Source organism: Pinus tabuliformis, chromosome 9 (genome assembly GCF_031772625.1).
Source record: "Pinus tabuliformis cultivar Carrire ecotype Pingquan chromosome 9, CPIR1, whole genome shotgun sequence".
Taxonomy (NCBI): Eukaryota; Viridiplantae; Streptophyta; class Pinopsida; order Pinales; family Pinaceae; genus Pinus; species Pinus tabuliformis.
The window spans coordinates 189,800,066-189,820,221 of NC_142307.1; the positions used below are offsets into that span (position 1 = coordinate 189,800,066).

General features: G+C 34.7%; 1 protein-coding gene across 1 annotated transcript; it reads left to right on the forward strand.

The window, feature by feature from the left end:
- Positions 1 to 3,257: 3,257 nt before the first annotated feature.
- On the forward strand, positions 3,258 to 4,841 carry LOC149147773 (inorganic phosphate transporter 1-4-like). Its single transcript, XM_089441944.1, has one exon. It carries the CDS (start codon positions 3,258 to 3,260, stop codon positions 4,839 to 4,841), a length of 1,584 nt encoding a protein of 527 aa, XP_089298070.1.
- The last annotated feature ends 15,315 nt before the right edge of the window (positions 4,842 to 20,156 follow it).

The window sequence follows — 20,156 nt, forward strand, 5'->3', positions numbered from 1 at the left end:
ATATATATATTATCTCAATATAACTAATAATTAAATATATATATTATTTCAATATAACTAATAATTAAATATATATTATATCAATATAACTAATAATTACCAGTCCTTTGATATATACAGATCATCCCAACATAACTAAACAAATTTTTTGTGTGATTGTAAATAAAGTGTAATCGTGAACATACAGAGCTTAGAAATACCACCGGTGAATATCTTGATAACATTCGTTTTTATTTCCTTTTTTTCGATGTTAAATTATACTCCGAGATGATTAACTGTTCATTTTTTTTTTATGATTCTTAAGTAATTTTTTTAGTGAGTGGAAAATTCATTATAATTTAGTTTTTAAATTAATATTGGAGATAGTTATTACTAGTTTCTATACATGAATGTAGGGGATTCATCATTATTATTAAAAAAATCATGCGAAGTGGAATCACTCAATTTATTCCTGCCAGATGTTTTTGGGTTTTGAGCTATTAACCTATTTCTTCATATCCAATACTAGTTCTTACCATGCCACTTGGAATCACTCAATTTAATTCTTGGAGATGCTTTTGGGTTTTGGTCCATTAACTTATTTATAATTATATTATTTATAAATATTAAAGTAATATAAAATAAATATAACAATATAGGTTTTAAAGAATATATATGTGTAGGGGATGACAGGTATTTTGGTTATATTTTTTTTGTATTGGTTTCACTCAAAAGTTTTCAAAATGAAAAACAATAGATCAAAATTTAATAAAAATAATTTATTATTTTTTTTTTTTCAAAATAAAATAAAATATCAATAAATTAAAAATATATATTATATATGTGAGAGATGATGAAAAATATCATAGTGAAGGAGATTGTTATATTTATTTATATTATGTGTTTCTACACGAAAGAAAAGAAAAATGAATGGTATTTATCAAAATATCTATAAATAATTTGAGTAGGTATAATGATTAAGAATGTGTATTTCATTTAAGAGATTATAAAAAAAAAATTGGTATCAATTAAGAACATATTTTTCTTTCTTATTACTTTACAAACCAATCTAAATTCAATTGCAAATTTATCAAGCCTTGAGAGGGATCAAATATCTCAAGTTGTAAACTTTTTTTTTGGACTCAAAACTTTGAGGAAATGTTTGCACCTCCAAAGATTTGATTTCTCCTGACACCTTGAGAGATCCAAAGTTTCTATGTTAACTTTGGACCTATCAAGTAGGAAGAGCGATCAAATCTCTCAAGTGCAAACCTATTCTTTTGAATCCAAAATTTGATAAAAAATTTGTATCTCAAAATATTTGATTCCTCTTAACCCCTTGATAAATCAAGAGTTGAAATAGATCTCAACTTTTATATATAACAATATTTATAAATATTCCTTTGTTATAATTTTTTAATTTTAATTCTGTCTTAAATAATTTGAATTTTTATTTGGCTCAATCAAAATGTTTATATCAAGACAATCTCTTAAATAGAGTACTTTTGGACCCAGGCACCGTCTGTAGGACGAGCTTCTAGTAGCATGATATTTCGTGCAAGAACTAGCTCTGACTTTGGGCTGGGCCCATACTAGTAAGAGAATCGCTTCTTTAATATAAGGCCAATGAAATCTTAATTATTAATTGAATTTATAACATCACATCACAACAATCTGTTAAATAAATTTATATTAGATAACATCACATTACAATAATTTCTTTAAATAAAACGCCTTTAACCACAATAAAATCTTATTTATTAATTTAATTTATAACATCGCATCACAACAATCTCTTAGATATATCACCTCGCCACAATGAAATCTTATTGATTAATTTAAGTTTTAAGTTTAAATGGATTAATAAGATGGCTTTTGATGAAATTATATTAGAAGTTCAAAGTCAACTAACTCACAATGAAATTTTAACCAATAAATTATTATCATTATAATAATCGTAAACTTAAATTTCCATTTTTATGAAAAAAATTTCAGCGATAATTTGTTATGATTATGATCATTTAAGAATTAACTTGTTATTAATTTTTCTAAACAAATTAAAGAAATTTGCAAAAGGGCAATATGGACAACAATCTTTGTTGACTTTTGAACAACATATTGAGATGAGCGGGCACAGACAACGACATATGTTCCTTCCATGGCAACGGTTGGCAATGACATAGAGGAATATAGTTCGCATATGACGCCAGATGACGAACTTAGGGAGTTTGGAAATGGCATAGAGGAATATACTTTGCATATGCTGCTAGATGACGAACCTAGAGAGATGAAAAAAATTCAGAGGGGGATCCAACGACGAGCGCAGGAAGCCGTGAGGAACATGACTCTATATAATGTAAGGAATGTAAACATAATTGCGGGGAAACCTAGGGAACTAGAAAGGTATACGTTCATGCTCAACTGTCAGTTCCATCGAATGGTTACCAAACAATATACGGATCTGAATAATATTTACTATCGCCAAATCCAGTGCGTTATTTCACCGCCTTTTTCTATGTTTCGGGCCGTCGTCTGCTCCCAAAATGGAAGAATGCCCATAAATCATGCGTTAGATCTGTGAATTTGGTCCTGGCGTCCAATCTGCAGTAAAAATTAACTGGAACACGAAGATCTGAGAGGTTTTCAGTTCGACTTTTCATCAAAATTTGCACTCAGTTGAGGTGAAATCGACGAAACGATTTTAAGTTTTTAAATATAGCTCATGCTTTAGAAAAGGTTTTGGATATTGTAATTAATTGGCTTCGATTTTTGTATTTGTGGATTTCCCTCGTTGATTTTCTTGTGGATTTCCCTAGTTGATTTTCTCAACAGTTTCAGGAGACCTTGTAGCCATAGCTTTTGAGTTGACCCTTTCCCCCTTTTCACCGCCCTCTGATTTCTAGAATTTAGTTTCCTGCTTTGAAGAATTTCTCTGTATGGATTTGCAGGTTATTGCTTCGCAGTTGTTGAACTTCTTGTCTTTGGTTGAAGCCAGAAACGGTTGAACTTCTTGTCTTCGGTTTCAGAAATAATTTAGTCCTGCTGCAAAGTTCTCCGTGAAATATTTTCTAAAATTGCCCCCACGAATATTGTCTGAAAGTACATTGTTTCTCGAATGTTTAGCTTCTTGAAAAATGTCTTCCTCGCGTCCTGGCTTCCATGTTTAATTTAATTTGTTCTGTTTTCTGCTTATGCGTTTACAAAGACCCCGAGTTTTAAAATATTGACCTTTCTGCTGTACAGTGGGCAAAAAAATCTTCAGAAAAAAGCTTGGAAACATGCTGAGAAATCAATTGGGAGTATTAAGTGCCTTGGACAGGGCAAGATTACAATGGTACCACATTAAGGCAGTCGTTATTGCAGGGATGGGCATCTTCACGGATGCTTATGACTTGTTCTGCATCTCCACCATCACCAGTCTCCACGGAAGGATTTATTATTTCGAACCGACTAGTAGTACTCCTGGTACCCTACCTAAACATATCGCGGCTGCTGTTATGGGAGTGGCCTTATGTGGAGCACTTTGCGGGGGGCTCTTCTTTGGTTGGATGGGCGACAAAATGGGACGAAAGAAACTCTTTGGAATAACGCTTCTGCTCATGGTCTTTGCCTCCATAGGATCAGGTCTTTCTTTCGATCGAACACCCAAAGCCGTAATAACTACGCTCTGCTTCTTCAGATTCTGGCTCGGCTTCGGTGTCGGCGGAGATTATCCTTTATCCGCCACTATTATGTCGGAGTACGCCAACAAGAAAAACCGAGGGGCATTCATCGCAGCAGTGTTTACTCTGCAAGGGTTCGGGATTCTAGCCGGCGGCGCGGTGGCCATTTTCGTCTCTGCAGTATTCAATAGCAAATACCACCGCCCCGCATACAGTGACAATCGTGCAGATTCAACGGCCCCTCAAGCCGATCATGTATGGCGGATCATTCTTATGTTCGGAGCCATTCCGGCTGCGGTGACATACTACTGGCGAATGAAAATAACCGAAACGGCTCGCTACACGGCGCTCATAAGAAGAGATGCAAATCAAGCCGCCGACGACATGTCAAGTGTTCTTAACATAGAAATCGAAGTAGACCAGAGGAAGGCCAAAGAGATTTCAAGTAGCAGGCCGCGGTTCGGTTTATTTTCCAGAGAGTTCGTAACGCGACACGGCTTGCACCTAGTCAGCACTGCAAGCACATGGTTACTCGTCGACATCGTGTTCTACAGCCAAAATCTTTACCAGAAGGACAACTTCACGAAAGTGGGATGGCTTCGGGACCCCATGTCAATGAACGCCATTGAAGAAGTCTATCGAATAGCAAGAGCACAGTTGATTGTTGCTGCGTCTTCAACACTGCCGGGCTACCTCTTCACAATTGCCTTGGTGGATCACATGGGTAGAAAACGTATTCAGCTAATGGGATTCTTCTTCATGACACTCTTCACGATCGCGTTTGCTATTTCATACCACCATTCACAAAAAAGCCTAACGGCCTTGAAGATCACACTTTATTCCTTCACCCTCTTCTTCTCAAACTTCGGTCCAAATGTTACCACATTCATTGTGCCTGCAGAAATCTTCCTAGCAAGGCATCGTTGTACATGCCACGGCATATCCGGAGCAGCAGGCAAAGTAGGCGCTGTAATTGGAACAATTGTTTTTCTCTACGCAGATGACCTAACGGTTGTTAAAGCCACAGTTTCTCTGCTACTCTTAGCGGTAGCAAGCGCTGCAGGGTTCCTTTTCACATTCCTGATCCCTGAATCAATGGGAAAATCACTCGAAGAGATCTCCGGCGAGAATGATGAAGAGCAAGTAGTCGAGCTTGGACGCTCCCAATCATCTGCATCCAGAAATGCCCCAAGTGAATAGTCGGTAAATCTCAATGGACTGGAACAAACGTGAAATTATTTTCATAGTTATAGTCTTGTGCAACACTACTAAAAAATCAGATACTTCGATTTCTAACTTAACAATATAACTAGATGCGCCATTAGGCTTTGAGTGTTGACTTTTCCATTCCATTCTTATTACATGTTGTCTGAAATTAAATTAAAATTGTGATTATTTCTTGGCCTTCAAGCGCACAGATGGTTGGTTGTGCAGAGTTATTAAGGTTATGCGACTGTTCGAGGTTTATTATTTGGAATTTTAGTCTTCCCCATAATATTACTGTCGCCGTTCTTTAATTCCCAAGAAACTTTTGTAGTGATAACTAATCATGTTTAGATAACATAATAAGACCAGACAGGATAATATATCTTTTATATTGGGTTGGATTAGAGAGATAATAAATTATTATTATAAATATAATTTTCTTTGCTTGGCCACATTGCAGAATTCATACCGTAACAGTAAAATATTTCCCTGAAAGGGTATTTGAGTTATTATTAAAGCATTTATTGACCAGAGCTTCAGAGTTATAAACCATTCTTATTACTTTTGTGGAAAAGCACGTTTGAGCTTAATTATAATAGGAATAATCATAACACATTAAAGTACACTGCTTTGCAATGTTTATTTCCCATGGTGACAATTAAAAACTATTAAAATTATTTAAGACTACTTACGTGCATAATAATATGGTGTAATTGTTTTCTTGGTTAATTATTTGTCTTGAATCATTTTTTGGGACAACAATAACCTTTTCTGCATTAAAGTATATACCTGTGGCCAGATCCCATGAACCAAAAGAATTTAGGTGAAAGTCCAGAAAACATGAGGACGTCAGTTCATATCCAAGTCTTCACTTGGAAGGACTATAAAAATTATTTGTAGAGAGAGGTGGTTAATTTCAAATCCTAAAAAGCAAGCCCTAGGGTTAGACATACCAATATCATAAAGCAATAGGACAATGCTTGCCGTAAGAATTCATGCCTTTTGCATATGCTCAAACATAGAGAATTGAGTCAATTGAGAAAACTTGTCAACAAAAATATAGAGGGGCTTAGAAGGTGACATGATACATAATACTAGTTAAATAAATATTACTAACCATTAATCATTATAGATCAATCAAAGAACACGAACACTTGGGCCGGGAGTAAATAAAACACATTACACATGACCTTAGTAAAAGAATTAAAATTTTAAATATGCACACATTTATTCACTTACATACACATACACATTCACATTCACATGTCACAATAAATCTCCCTAAAACAACCTTTTCTTTTGATTATTAAATCAAATCATCATTACAACAATAGATTTTCTTATCTCAGCTAGATCATTTAAATACTCTTCCTAAAATGCTCATTACAAACATAGGGTTACGATCGCAGATTGTGAATCCTAATTTGAGCATCATGGCAACCATTTCCTATTATTTCTCTCCTTGCACAGCTAGCCTTACTTATCTTTATATAGTTTTGGCTTATTCATCTTATTCCATTTAACTCACTCTTGCTTCATAGACTCAACTCTAAGTCCTTTGGCTAGATCCATACACTTCATGCTCACTTGGTCCATGCTCACTTGATTCTTTCAATTGTTACAGTTCGATCCTCCTGAAAGCTAGGTGAATTCTAAGATAACTACTCGGTCGTCTCTTTGTCACTTCCTTCTTTTCCACTTTTGTCTTCCATCTAAGTTAACTATTCAAGAGTAGCTTCTTTTTTGCTCTTGGTTTCTTCTTTTTTTGCTACCATTTTCTGACCAAAATTTACCATTTAAAAAATGAAGGACCTAATAAAACATACCCTCCTAATCCAACCGCAACAATCTCAACAATCTCCTCCTTAATCTTGTTCCTATGTGTGTGCTCTAAATTCTTCATTTCTTCATGCTTCTCTTACTACATAAGAATCATTTGATATCAATATGTTCGTTCACTCAAAGTTTTGCATGTTAAAATGAAGATGAATTAATATAATCCCGAAATCTAGAACAAACTCGTACCCATAGCCAACAAAGGCATACCCACCTTGAAATATATGTCAGAAGTGCCATTTTGTTCCATTTAGATCATTCGCTACAAACTACCACGTTGGGGATTGCTGAGACATTTCCTACACATAAAAAGAAAAACACAAGTAAAATAAACATTATTTTCTAAAAACCCTCTTTAAAAACTATAGAGTAGGGGCTCAAGAAAGAGAAATAAGCCAGAGGTGGAAGACACTCGAAAGCATGCCTCATGAGAAAAGAGAAGCTCCCATGAGTAATTTGTTAGAAATAATAGCAACCCTATTCATATTCTGGTGAAGTACAAGCGATTTATGATGATGACTATTCCCTGGTTGACGATTGACAGGAGTAGTTGCCAGTCGGTGGATTCACTATTGAATATATGGTTCAACGAGTGTATAAATTACAATGTTTGGCAATGAAATAAACAAGCTCTCTGTGTGAGTCTTCATTTATGATATGGTTACAGCTGAGGGTTTCATCTTAGTGTTTTGACGAGTGCGAGGGATTGGCGTACTTGTGTTGGAATGTCAAGCTTGTAAGCAGCCAATGTGTGGTGTTTATTAATCCCTTGGGCTTATAATATCAAGGGTTTAATATTGTTACATTTGAATAGTACAAAAATGTATCCAACATCACATTGTGACAAACGTTGTCTCAATATGAAAATAAGTCTAACAATCATTGTCGCAATGTTACATTACATTGTAACTTATTCAATGTCACATTGTTGCTTTACAAAACTTAGATTTAATACATGGTTTATAATATCAAGGCCTTTTAATATTTGGTTTATAATTTTTAAGTTTAATATTGGGTTTATGATTTGTAGTATTAGGGTTTATAATATTAATCCCTTGGGTTTATAATTACCCCCCGTGCTTTATAATCCATTGAGTTTATAATATTAATCCATTAGGTTTATTAATACTTTGGATTTGTAGTATTAATATCTTGGGCTTATAATATTAATCCTAAGGTTTATAATATTAATGTTAGGGTTTATATTCCTATGGTTTAGTATTAATCCTATGGTCTAATGTTATTCCCTTGAGTTTATAATCCCTCACGTTTTTAATATTAATTTAATGGGTTTATTATTTCCTTTGTTTTATAATATTGATCCTAGGGTTTCTAATATTAATCAAAGGATTTATATTCCTAGGGTTTAATATTAATCCTATGATTTATAATATTAATCTTATGATTTAATGTTAATCCCTTATGTTTATAACTCCTCGGGTTTACAGTATTAATCCTTTGGGTTTATTAATCTTAGGGTTTATGTTCCTACAATTTAATATTAATCCTAAGGTTTAATGTTATTCCCTTGGGTTTAAAATCCCTATGTTTTTTAATATTTTCGCTTGGGCTTTTATTCGCATAAGTTTACAATGTTGATGTTAAGGTTTGTACTATTAATCGTAGGGTTTAATGCTTATTTTAGGGTTTATATCACTTTGGTTTATAATATTAATTCCTTGTGTTTAGTATTATTCCTATGGGTTCCCCGAATGCCGGTGTGTAGTATGGTGCTATGTACGAGGGCGGCTTGGTGGGATGGCACGTGGCTTATGAACACTGCCATCTGGCCTCGCGTGCTGCCAACCTTCAGGCTCACTACAAATACCTTCAATGCTGCGTTAATGCATCACATCCTTCCTTACTAGCCTTCTGATTCTTCTGTTATGGTGCCCCTTCAACTCGTCAATGCTCCTCCCCTGTGTGTGTATTGCTCCCTCGTTGCCGCAGAGCTCTGCTCTCAGACTAGACTAGGGAATCGTTGTGCTCAGGATTACGGTGTTGATTCTTAGCTGGGATTTCATGTTTTACAGAGTCCTTCCTGCAATTTCAAGTGTCGCTCGTCCTCTGTCATTCTCACCGCTCCTCTGCGTGCTGAAGCCAAAACCCCTTCAGTGTCCCTCTGCCTTCACGGTTTTGTTATCTGTTCAGATTCCCCTGCTTTTTTCATCATGCCCAAATTGCACCAAAGAATGGGCTGCAAGAGGGGAAGCTCCCATGGGCGTGTTATCCGCCAGCCTTCCTCCTCTACCTTGGACTCCTCGTCTTACTCCTCGAGCTTCTGCTCTGATCGCTATCCTATTACTAGGAGTGGTCGTGGACGAGGGCAAGGGCAACATAACATAGTGACGAGCTCTCACAATTCTCACTCTCACACTGCTTGTTTTCAATTCCCCTACACTCTCAGCAATCACTCCTTCATCGCTTCAGTCACCATTGAGTTGTGCGAGGGCACTGCTGGTCTGGTGGTCGCAACTCCAGGCATGACTACGAAGACAAGGGTGGAAGAATTGCTTGGCACTTCTCAGTTTAAAGATTCTGGTGGTACTGCTACCCAGGAAATGCAAACTCAAGCTGGTCCGAGTGTCCCTACTGGCGGCGGTTCTACAAGCAAAGAGGGCCACCCCTCTGAGGATGATGACCCCGACAATTATGGGTGTCGTATTGTTGAAGAGTCGCCTTCCACCACTCATGAAGCTTAAACAGGTCTGCGTTCTTTGGTTTTTGGTTCTCTATTGCTCAAAGTTATGGTTACAGTTGCTTAATGGATCAGATTACAGTTTTGACCTGGGAAGCGCTTCCCTGTTTATATGTATGAGCCCAGAAAATCCGTTTTGGTCCTTGAATTACCTTTGGTCAGTCTAAAGTTTTGACAATGGTATATTCTGTTTCTGTGCACTAGTCATGGTCCTGGTCCTAGTAGCTTTTCTGGACAATCAATAGCAAGTATTTTTGGTCAGTGTTCAGCTTTGTAATGTGAATATGCCGCCTCTCTGGGCAAGACTTCTCGAGGTCGCTGCCTCTATGTAATTTTTTTTTTTTTTTGTATCAATATAGGAGTAGACAAATTCAGGAAAAAAAATATATATATTATTCCTATGGGTTTATAATCCCTTGGGTTTACAATATATTGGGTTTGTAATACAAATTACTTGGGTTCATAACATTAATTATAGGGTTTATGTTCCTAGGGTTTACTATTAAGCCTATGTTTTACAATATTAATCCCTTTGGTTTATTAATTTTAAGGTTTATGTTCCTAAAGTTTAATATTCATCGGAGGGTTTAATTTTATTCCCTTAGGTTTATAATCCCTTGTGTTTTTAATACTAAGCCATTGGGCTTATTAATTCATTGGGTTTATAATATTAATGATAAGGTTCATGACATGAATCTCCGGGTTTAATGTTTATTTTAGGGTTTATAATATTTATCATATGGTCTATATCCCTTTGGTTTATAATATTAATCATTTGAGTTTACTATTATTTGCTTGGGTTTAAAATCCCTTAGGATTTTAGCATTAATACATTGGGTTTATGAGTCCCTTGGGCTTATAATATCAAGGGTTTAATATTGTTACATTTGAATAGTACAAAAATGTATCCAACATCACATTGTGACAAACATTGTCTCAATATGAAAATAAGTCTAACAATCATTGTCACATTGTTACATTATATTGTAACTTATTCAATGTCGCATTGTTGCTTTACAAAAATTCAATTTAATACAAGGTTTATAATATTAGGTCGTTTTAATATTTGGTTTATAATATTAAAGTTTAATATTGGGTTTATGATTTGTAGTATTAGGGTTTTTAATATTAATCATTTGGGTTTATCAATCCCTTAGGTTTATAATATTACTCCCTTAGGGTTTATAATTATCCCCCTTGGTTTATAATCCATTGATTTTATAATATTAATCCATTAGGTTTATTAATTCCTTGGATTTGTAGTGTTAATATCTTGGGCTTATAATATTAATCCTAATGTTTATAGTATTAATCCTAGGGTCTAATGTTATTCCCTTGAGTTTATAATCCCTCGCGTTTTTAATATTAATCCAATGGGTTTATTATTCCCTTTGTTTTATAATATTGATCCTAGGGTTTCTAATATTAATTATAGGATTTATATTCCTAGGGTTTAACATTAATTGTATGGTTTATAATATTAATCTTAGGGTTTAATGTTAATCCCTTAAGTTTATAATTCCTTGAGTTTATAGTATTAATCCTTTGGGTTTATTAACCTTAGGGTTTATGTTCCAATGATTTAATATTAATCCTAAGGTTTAACGTTATTCCATTTGGTTTAAAATCCCTTGGGTTTTTAATATTGTCGCTTGGGTTTTTATTCACATAAGTTTATAATGTTAATATTATGGTTTGTAATATTAATCATAAGGTTTAATGTTTATTTTAGGGTTTATATTGCTTCGGTTTATAATATTAATTCCTTATGTTTAATATTATTCCTATGGGTTTATTATCCCTTGGGTTTTTTATTCCCTTGCATTTATGATATCAATCCCTTATGTTTATTAATTTAAGGGTTAATATTCCTAGGGTATAATATTATTCACAAGGTTTATAATATTAATCCTAGCGTTTAATTTAAATTTCTTGGGTTTATAGTCCATTTGGTTTATAATATTCTATTAATATGAAAATAAACTATGGTCAACGATGGTCAACCGTATTTATTTTACGGCTTATAATATTTATCCAATGTCACATTGTCACAACCATGTCATCCATGGTCAACCATGGTCAACCATTGTCCAAAGTTGCATTGTGACAAATATTGTCAATATGAAAATCATCCATGGTGGACCATGGTCCAATGTCACATTATGAAAATTATTCTCTCAATATGGAAATTAATTATGGTCAACCATGGTCCAGCGACACATTGTGACAAATATTGTCTCAATATGAAAATCAAACTTGGTCAACCATGGTGAGGAGTGTTTGTTTTAAGATTTATAATATTTATCCTAGGGTTTATAATATTAATCCTTTGGATTTTTGGGTTTTTAGAATTAATCCCTTGATTTTATTAGTGCCTTCGGTTTATAATATCAATCCTAAGGTTCATATTCTTAGGGCATAATATTATTGATAAGGTTTATAATATCTTGATCCTAGTGTTTAATATAAATCCCTTGGGTTTATCAACCATGGTCCAATGTCACATTGAGAGAAATATTGTCTCAATATGAAAATCAACCATGGTCAACAATGTTTGTTTTACGATTTATAATATTTATCTTAGGCTTTATATACCTTGGGTTTATAATATTAATCCTCTGAGTTTTGGGTTTTTAGAATTAATCCCTTGATTTTATTAGTGCCTTGGGTTTATAATATCAATCCCTTAGGTTTATTAATGTAAAGATTCATATTCGTAGGGCATAATATTATTGATAAGGTTTATAATATCAATCCTATGGTTTAATATAAAATTATAAATCCCTTGGGTTTACAATCTATTGGGTTTGTAATATAAATACCTTTGGTTCATAATATTAGTTATAGTGTTTATATTCCTAGGGTTTAATATTAAGCCTATGTTTTACAATATTAATCCCTTGGGTTTATTAATTTTAAGATTTATATTCCTAGGGTTTAATATTCATCCTACAGTTTAATTTTATTCCCTTGGGTTTGTAACAGAAAATCGACGATGGTCTATCATGTTTATTTTAGTGTTTATAATATTTATCTTAGGGTTTATATCCATTGGGTTTATAATATTAGTCCCTTGGGTTCAATATTTTTCCCTCGGGTTTATAATCGCTCCCTTTGTTTTATTATTCCTTTGGTTTTCTCATATTAATCCCTTGGGTTTATTATTCCCTTATGTTTGTAATATTGATCATGGTCAACCATTGTTAATCATAGCTGACCATGGTCAACCATGGTTGAATTTCACATTGTGACAAGGATTGTCTCAGCATGAAAATAAATCATGTTTATTTTAGTCTTTGTAATATTTACATTTGGGTTTACGAATGTTGGGTTTATAATATTAGTCCCTTCGGTTTAATATTATTCCATTGGGTTCATAATCCCTTGGGGTTTTAATATTAATCCCTTGGGTTTATTATTCATTTGGGTTTATAATATCAATCCTTGGGTTTATTATTCCCTTAGGTTTATAATAACAATCATGGTCAACCATTGTTAATCATAGCCATCCATGGTCAACCATGTTTGAGTGTCGCATTGTGACAAGGATTGTCTCACCATCAAAATAAACCATTTTTATTTTAGTGTTGGTAGTATTTGTATTTGGGTTTACCAATGTTGGGCTTATAATATTAGTACCATGGTCAACCATTGTCAACCATGGTCAACCATGGTCAACCATTGTCAACCATGGTCAACCATGGTCAACCATTATCAATCATGGTTAACCATTGTCAATCATAGCCAACCATGGTCAACCATGGTTGAATGTCGCATTGAGACAAGGATTGTCCCACCATCAAAATAAATCATGTTTATTTTAGTGTTTCTAGTATTTATATTTGGGTTTACCAATGTTGGGCTTATAATATTAGTCCCATGGTTGAATGTCACATTTTGACAAATATTGTCTCACCATGAAAATAAATGATGCGATATTTATTGTCACTACATTCATTACATGAGTCGTTAGTGCATCATATTTATACTTTATAGGGAGTTGAGTTTGTCATGGTGACCTCCTTGGAGTTCCCCTACTTTCATATTCTTCTACAATTCTCGAAGTTCTCTTTGTTTTCTGGTTCTTGTACATATTCACGTTCAATATCTGGATCTATCTTGACATGATAAGGATTACCATTATTATTATTATTATTATTATCACCTTCATTTTAGTTTTCATGAAAAACCACATCCCTACCTGCAATTAATTTATGTGATTTGGGATCAAATAATTTATATACTTTTTGATCATCACAATAACCAATAAATACGCATCTAATTGACTTTGCATCAAGCTTCGTTCTTTCAACTTTTGGAATATGAGCAAATGCTTTGCAACCAAAGACTCTTAAATGAATCACATTTGGTTTATATCCATGAAATACTTCAAATGGTGTTTTACAATATAAGCTTTTGGTAGGACTTCTATTTTTTAATTAAACGGTTGTGTTAATAGATTCTACCTAGAAAACATTAGAAATGCTTTTACGTTTCAACATACTGCGATCACATTATACCAATGTTCTATTTTTTTTCTCTCAACAACTCCATTTTGGTAAGTCTTTTAGGCATTGCAAATTGTTGTTGGATTCCATGACTTTTACAACACTTAATGAAATCTCCTGATCTGTATTCTCCCCTTTGATATTATCTGGGAATTTTGATGTATTTACTAGTTTGTTCTTCAACCATGGTCTTAAATTATTTGAAATATTTGAATACATCACTCTTTCTTCTAATGAAATAAACCTAAGTGCACCTCTATCTGTCATCAACAAAAATAAGAAAGTACCATGCACCGTCGAGTGATCTTATTTGCATTGGACCACAAACATTAGTATGAATTAGCATATTTATTTGCTTTTATTCATTGTGCACGGGGAATTCATTTCTATGTTATTTTTCTAAAACTCATGCCTCGTATTCCATATGTTCAGTTTTCAAAACAAGCAGTTCTTCAACCATTGATTTCTTTTGAAGTAGAACTAAGTCATTTTGTTTAAGATGTCCATACCTATGATGCCATAATTCTTCTATTAATATTGTTGTAGCTCCTAATGCTTTATGTCGTGCTTTGGTCACATTCAACTTATATAAGCCTTCAATCCTTCTACCTGTGGCAACAACCTCGTAGTGATTTTTTATATCTTTTACAACACATCCAGACTTAACAAACTCCACTTTGAAATCTTGGTTAGTGACAATATGCCATATATTAAGTTCTTTTTAATTCTAGGAACATGCATTACATTATGAATCTCTTTAATTTATATGTTGGGTAGGTTTACACTTATTACTCCATACCCTTGTACTTTAAGTGAGTTGTTGTCTCCTAACTAAACATATAATCCATCAAGATTTTCATAATACTTATCAAACCATTCCCTGACACAAGACATATGAGTTGAGGCACTGGAATCAATATACCATGCATTGACATCATCAGGTAAAGAAACTTATGAAATGAGAAACTTAAGATATTTAAATCCTTCATTGATTGAGGTATCACTTTTCATAAAATTGCTATTATATTTTCTATTTTTTTGTTTAGACTCATTATATTGTTTTTTATAACAATATTTTACATGATCCCTAGGTTTCCCACAATAAAAACATACATCATACTTCTTAACATGAGACTCAAATTCAGATGGAGTTATACCTTTTTTCTTTTCTTAAAATTTGCCACCTTTGTTTTTGTCCCATGGCTTACCTCCATATGGTTGTTTCCCTTTTGCCACTAATGCCAAATCCGAACTGCGAGAGCCCAAAGTTATTCATATGGTACTAAACCTTTTAAAGTGATTGTTACCAAATCCATACTAGAGACCTTTTCACTAATATCACCTGATTTATCACTTAACTATTTAAGGCCATAAATAAAATTGCTTATACTTTCATGTTGCTCCATATTGATAGACAACAACTTTTTAAAATAAAATCTAATTTGAATTTGTTATTTCATACAAAGTTTTGAGCATGTATTATGTCTCCTTAGATGTTTTGCAATCTTTAATGTGAGGAATGATATGTCCTTTCATAAACATGCTCAAACCTTTGCTTTCAACTAATATTTCTCACTCATGTTTCATGTTTCTCGTGTGGACTCATTTAACCAATAAATTTGACGTTATTACAGCAAACAATTTTACAGTGATACCACCTTTAAAAAAAAACATATAAAAAACAACAATCCACGTAAAACAACAATCCCAATATCCAACTACTTTCATTTTTATCTGAGGCCAATGGATCCATCCTGACACCGAGTAAATCTTCAACTCATGTTCCCGGTGTGGGCTCATTTAGCCAATAAATTTGACATTATTACATGAAACAATTTTATAGTGATACCTCCTTAAAAAAGAAGAAATTGAAAAACAACAATCCCAATATCCAACTACTTTCAGTTTTATTTGAGGCCTATGGATCAATCCAGACACCGGGTAAACAAAACCAGAAGTTAAATAAGTCCGGCAGCAAATTAAAAGTGATTAACTTGACTTCCTCCTTACACAAACCTTTTAATGAAAAATTGTTAAATATTGATTTTTAAAAAACTATTTTTTCAATGACCTTTATACTATCATTCCTCATAAAAGAACACATGCTCCTTTCATAAAACACTTTACTTTATGAAACCGTCGTAAAAAAACACTTCATAAAATTAAGTCAAAAAGCTCCCTTTTTTAATCCTAAAAAACACTTCATAAAATGAACTCAAAAAGCTTTTTTTAATGGAAAAACACTTCCCTTTATAAATGTTTCTCATCGTGTTGCGTCTTTACCCTATGGGCGCCAATTTCTACGTCAATCAACTATGCATTCCTGTCCAACAATGCGAGAAGTCCCTACCGGCAAGAGCTAACCGGCATACTATAGGGCATGAAATGCCCGGCTACATGCGCCCCCGTTGGCTCTTTAACTCGCGCGCGTGGTGATAGATAAATTAAAAAACGCGCATGTGTGTTAAAGAGCTAACGGGGGCGCATGTAGCCAGGAATTTAATGCCCTATATTATGCCCGTTAGCTCTTGCCCTAACACTTCCACGTCCTGCGGCCTGTTATAAAACACACAAATACAAGAAATCTCCACCAACCTAATGATAAAAACTTGTAAATGATAAAAACCAGAAGCGACTCCACACTTTTATCCAAGCGCCCTCTACATCGAGCTCCCTCACTTGACTTATGCATACTCAAGCAAAACAACAATTCACAAACATGTTGGAATATTAATTCCAACTGCCGTGAAGCGTTGCAGGAAGCTGCCTGTAAACGGCGACTGCAAAACCATTGAAGAAAACCACGAAGACTTCCCTGCACCGCCTTTTGCCATAAGTGGTATTTCCTGAAGGGCCTCCGACACAATCTGCTCCAGCCACGCGTCCACTGTACGAATACAAAACTGCCCATTCCCCAGGCGGTAAACATCGTTTGGCTTGTGTGAGTTTGGTGTGCGAAATGCGTCCGATCAGGTCAACGGACGAGGATCTCCTTCAACCTGCCTGAACTTTTGTTTGACCGCCCACGTGAAGGAATTAATGTGATTCATGATGTTTCGTAAATTGCAGGTAAAAGTTGGTAAACGTTTTACGTCTTGTTTGCACGGAAGCATGGTGAATTTAAACAATGGTATGGGCAAGTCAACGCCCTATCTTTAATGCTTTTGGTATATGTTTCTTGTGCGTGCTCATTTTCTTATGAGTTTATTGCACATGGAATGAAAAGAAACTGGGTTCGCAGCAGTGAATAGAAATCAGGGGAGATGCACAGCAGTGCATAAGAATTGCATTCGTATTTGTAATGCTTTGTGTGTGCACTCAATTGTATGTGAATTGAGTGTGTAATGAAGTGGAAAGGAGAGAACACTGAAGTGGGAAAAAAATGAAACCAGTGCAGGGATGAGATGAAAAGAGAAGGGGCTCGCGGCAGCGAAGGAGAAAAATAGGAGAGCACAGTAGTGCGAAACCAGTGTAATGAAAAATTGAAACCAGAGCAGGGATGAAATGAAGAAAGACTCCCGGCAACGAATGAAATTTGGGATTCTTCTTACAGGTGCTTGTAGCTGTTCGTTGAAACAAATGGGAATGGAATGTAATTTTTTTTTGAATATGTAATGTGAAAACCCATGAATGTAATAAAAAAAATTTCACTCAGAAGTGAATGTGAAAGTTTTTTTGGTAGTAAACCCATGTAAGGAATTTTTGTTTTTATAAGGAATGAAGATTTTACACAGCAGTGTAAAAATCATTTGTAAAAGAGAGACAGAGTATTTAGTTTTTGTGAAAGTTTTTGGTGAATCCCTCTGAGAGAGAGGAAGAAAATTGTATCAGGCAGTTTATGAATTAATACAAGTTTATTTTGTGGAGAAACTCTGCTTTGCTCAGAAATTTTTTTAAGCTTCCCTGTGCAAAAGATCTTGTGGCAGAAACAGAGTATTTCCTCTGTTCAATATTTGTTTGAAATTACCAGAAATTTCCAACATGGTATCGGAGCTGATCCAGACTCTTTGAAGGTGTAAAGATGCTGAAGGAAGGTTCCTTTTGTTGCAGCAGTAAATCTTCTCCAGCAAAGTGAAGTCTCAGGCAAAAGGATCAAGGTATTTCTCAGATTAATTTTCTGTGTTGCTGTTGAAGAAACAGTCAGTCATTTTAAATACATAGTCAGGTATTTGAAGCATAGTTAAGAATGGCAAGGTCAAAGAAGAAAGTCTCCAATCCTCCTAAGGATGTGTCTCCCTCTACTACTAAAATAGAAAACAATCTATTTGAAAACATTCTATTAGAGGCTCCAAGGTTCAATGGGAACTTTGATATATGGGAAATAAAAATGAGGACTTTCTTAAAGTCTGAAGGGATTGAAATTTGGGAATCAGTGATTGATGATAGCAAGATGGATAGAGAATCCAAGGAGTACAATGCACAAGTAGCAAAGACAATCTTGGATGGACTGCCTGATTCTGTAAAGAAGAATCTAGGAAAATATTCATCAGCAAAGGATATATGGGACAGACTTCATGACCTTCACGCAAAGGGAGCACTGACCATGACCATCAGTCAAGAAGGAAATTCTGAACCCATCATAGAAGCTGAAAATGAGAAGGTTGACCTCATCAAGCTTCAAGTACAGGAAATGGATGAAGAGCTTGTCAAGCTTAAGAAGGAACTTGATCAAAGCGAAAGGAAGCATCATGAAGAAGTCATATCCATGACAAATCAATTGAATAAAGCAAAGAAGCAGGAAGATGTCTTGTCAAGTCAACTTGAACAAAGGCACAAGAGAGTGAACAAACTTGTAGAAGAGATTGGACAATACAAGGTAGAGGTCTCCTCCCTTAAGTCTCAATTACAAGAAGCCAAGAAATAGGCACAAGAAGCTGAGAAGAAAATGGAGAGCAGTCAAGCAAAGAATGAAGAAATGAAGTCAGATATTATCTCCCTTAAAATAGTAGCAGCTGAAGCTACTCGTAGCAAGGAAGAAACTGAGGAACAACTTACAAAGAAGAATAATGAGTGTGAAAGATTGGAAGAAGAGATTGTCCTCCTCAGGAAAAAGCTTGAAGGGATGAACAAAATCATGAAGAGCTCTCAAGCCTTGGATGACATGCTCAGCTATCACAGATCTCCATCTAATAAATCAGGACTCAGATATGTAGGTGAACCCTCAAACAAGAATGAAAATGATTTAAGCAAAAGAGATGTGAAGAAGGCAGAAAGAGATTGTGATGCTCCTAGTTCCAGCAAAGGCAAGGAGAAAGACCAAGGCTACAATAGAAGAAATTCTACTCCAAGTAGAAAACCAGCTTCAAGAAAAAATATTGATAATGTCAAAGAGGCAAGAGGCAATGGTTATCATCAAAGGATCTCAAGGCAAAAAGGCTTCAGAAGTACATCAAGGAAACCTCCATCTCCCAGGTACCAAAGTTCATTTTTTGGTTATTGTTATTCTTGTTCAAACTTTGGTCATATGGCAAAAGACTGTAGAGCATTTCATAGAGATAGATGTTATGGTCTCCGACAACCTCCAAGAAACAATTTTACAGGAAGAAATCATGAAATCTTATTCATGAACAATGTAGAATGTTTCAAGTGTCATAACATTGGGCATATGGCACGTGATTGTAACTTAACATGGGCTCTTACACAAGCTAGACCCATGCAAAAGAAGAAAGTTACACAAGTATGGAGAAGGAAGGAAATACAGTCTGAAAGTCCCTTGAGCTCTCCAGTCGATCTAAGTTTCTTTTGAGAAAACTTTGCTGAAAGAAGACAATGCATACAGTTATGGGGGAGCCTGTAATTTTTAATCATAATTGCTGAACTAGATTAACAGTAATCCTTTGACGAAAATCTTCTTATAGGGGAGAGATATGAAATTAAATCTGCCATAAGCAGAGAATAAAAGTCTGCAAGGCATGGAGATTGCGTGGAGGATGTATTGCAGCGCAGTAGAGCGCAAATGAAATCTTTTTGTTAATCCCTCTGAAATGTAATACGCAGTGGTGTTGAGAAATGTAATGTTTTTGCTTTGTTTTTTATCACATATGCAATGCAATATGCACAGAAGTGTGGAGAAGAAAAAGGGGCAGCGTTGAAATGTGAAGTGTAGCAGCGCGGTGAAAAGAAATGTTTTTACGCACAGCAGTGTGAATGTGAGTGCAGTGAAGTTCTTGGTTATTGTCCATTTTGAAAACAAAAAGAAGTAAAAACACACAGCAGTGTGAATATGAAAAATGCAGCAGCATAAAGATTTTTTTTGTTGAAGAAACG

Excerpts from the sequence above, each read along its gene's own strand:
- LOC149147773 (XM_089441944.1), top strand. The coding sequence starts at position 3,258 with ATGCTGAGAAATCAATTGGGAGTATTAAGTGCCTTGGACAGGGCAAGA.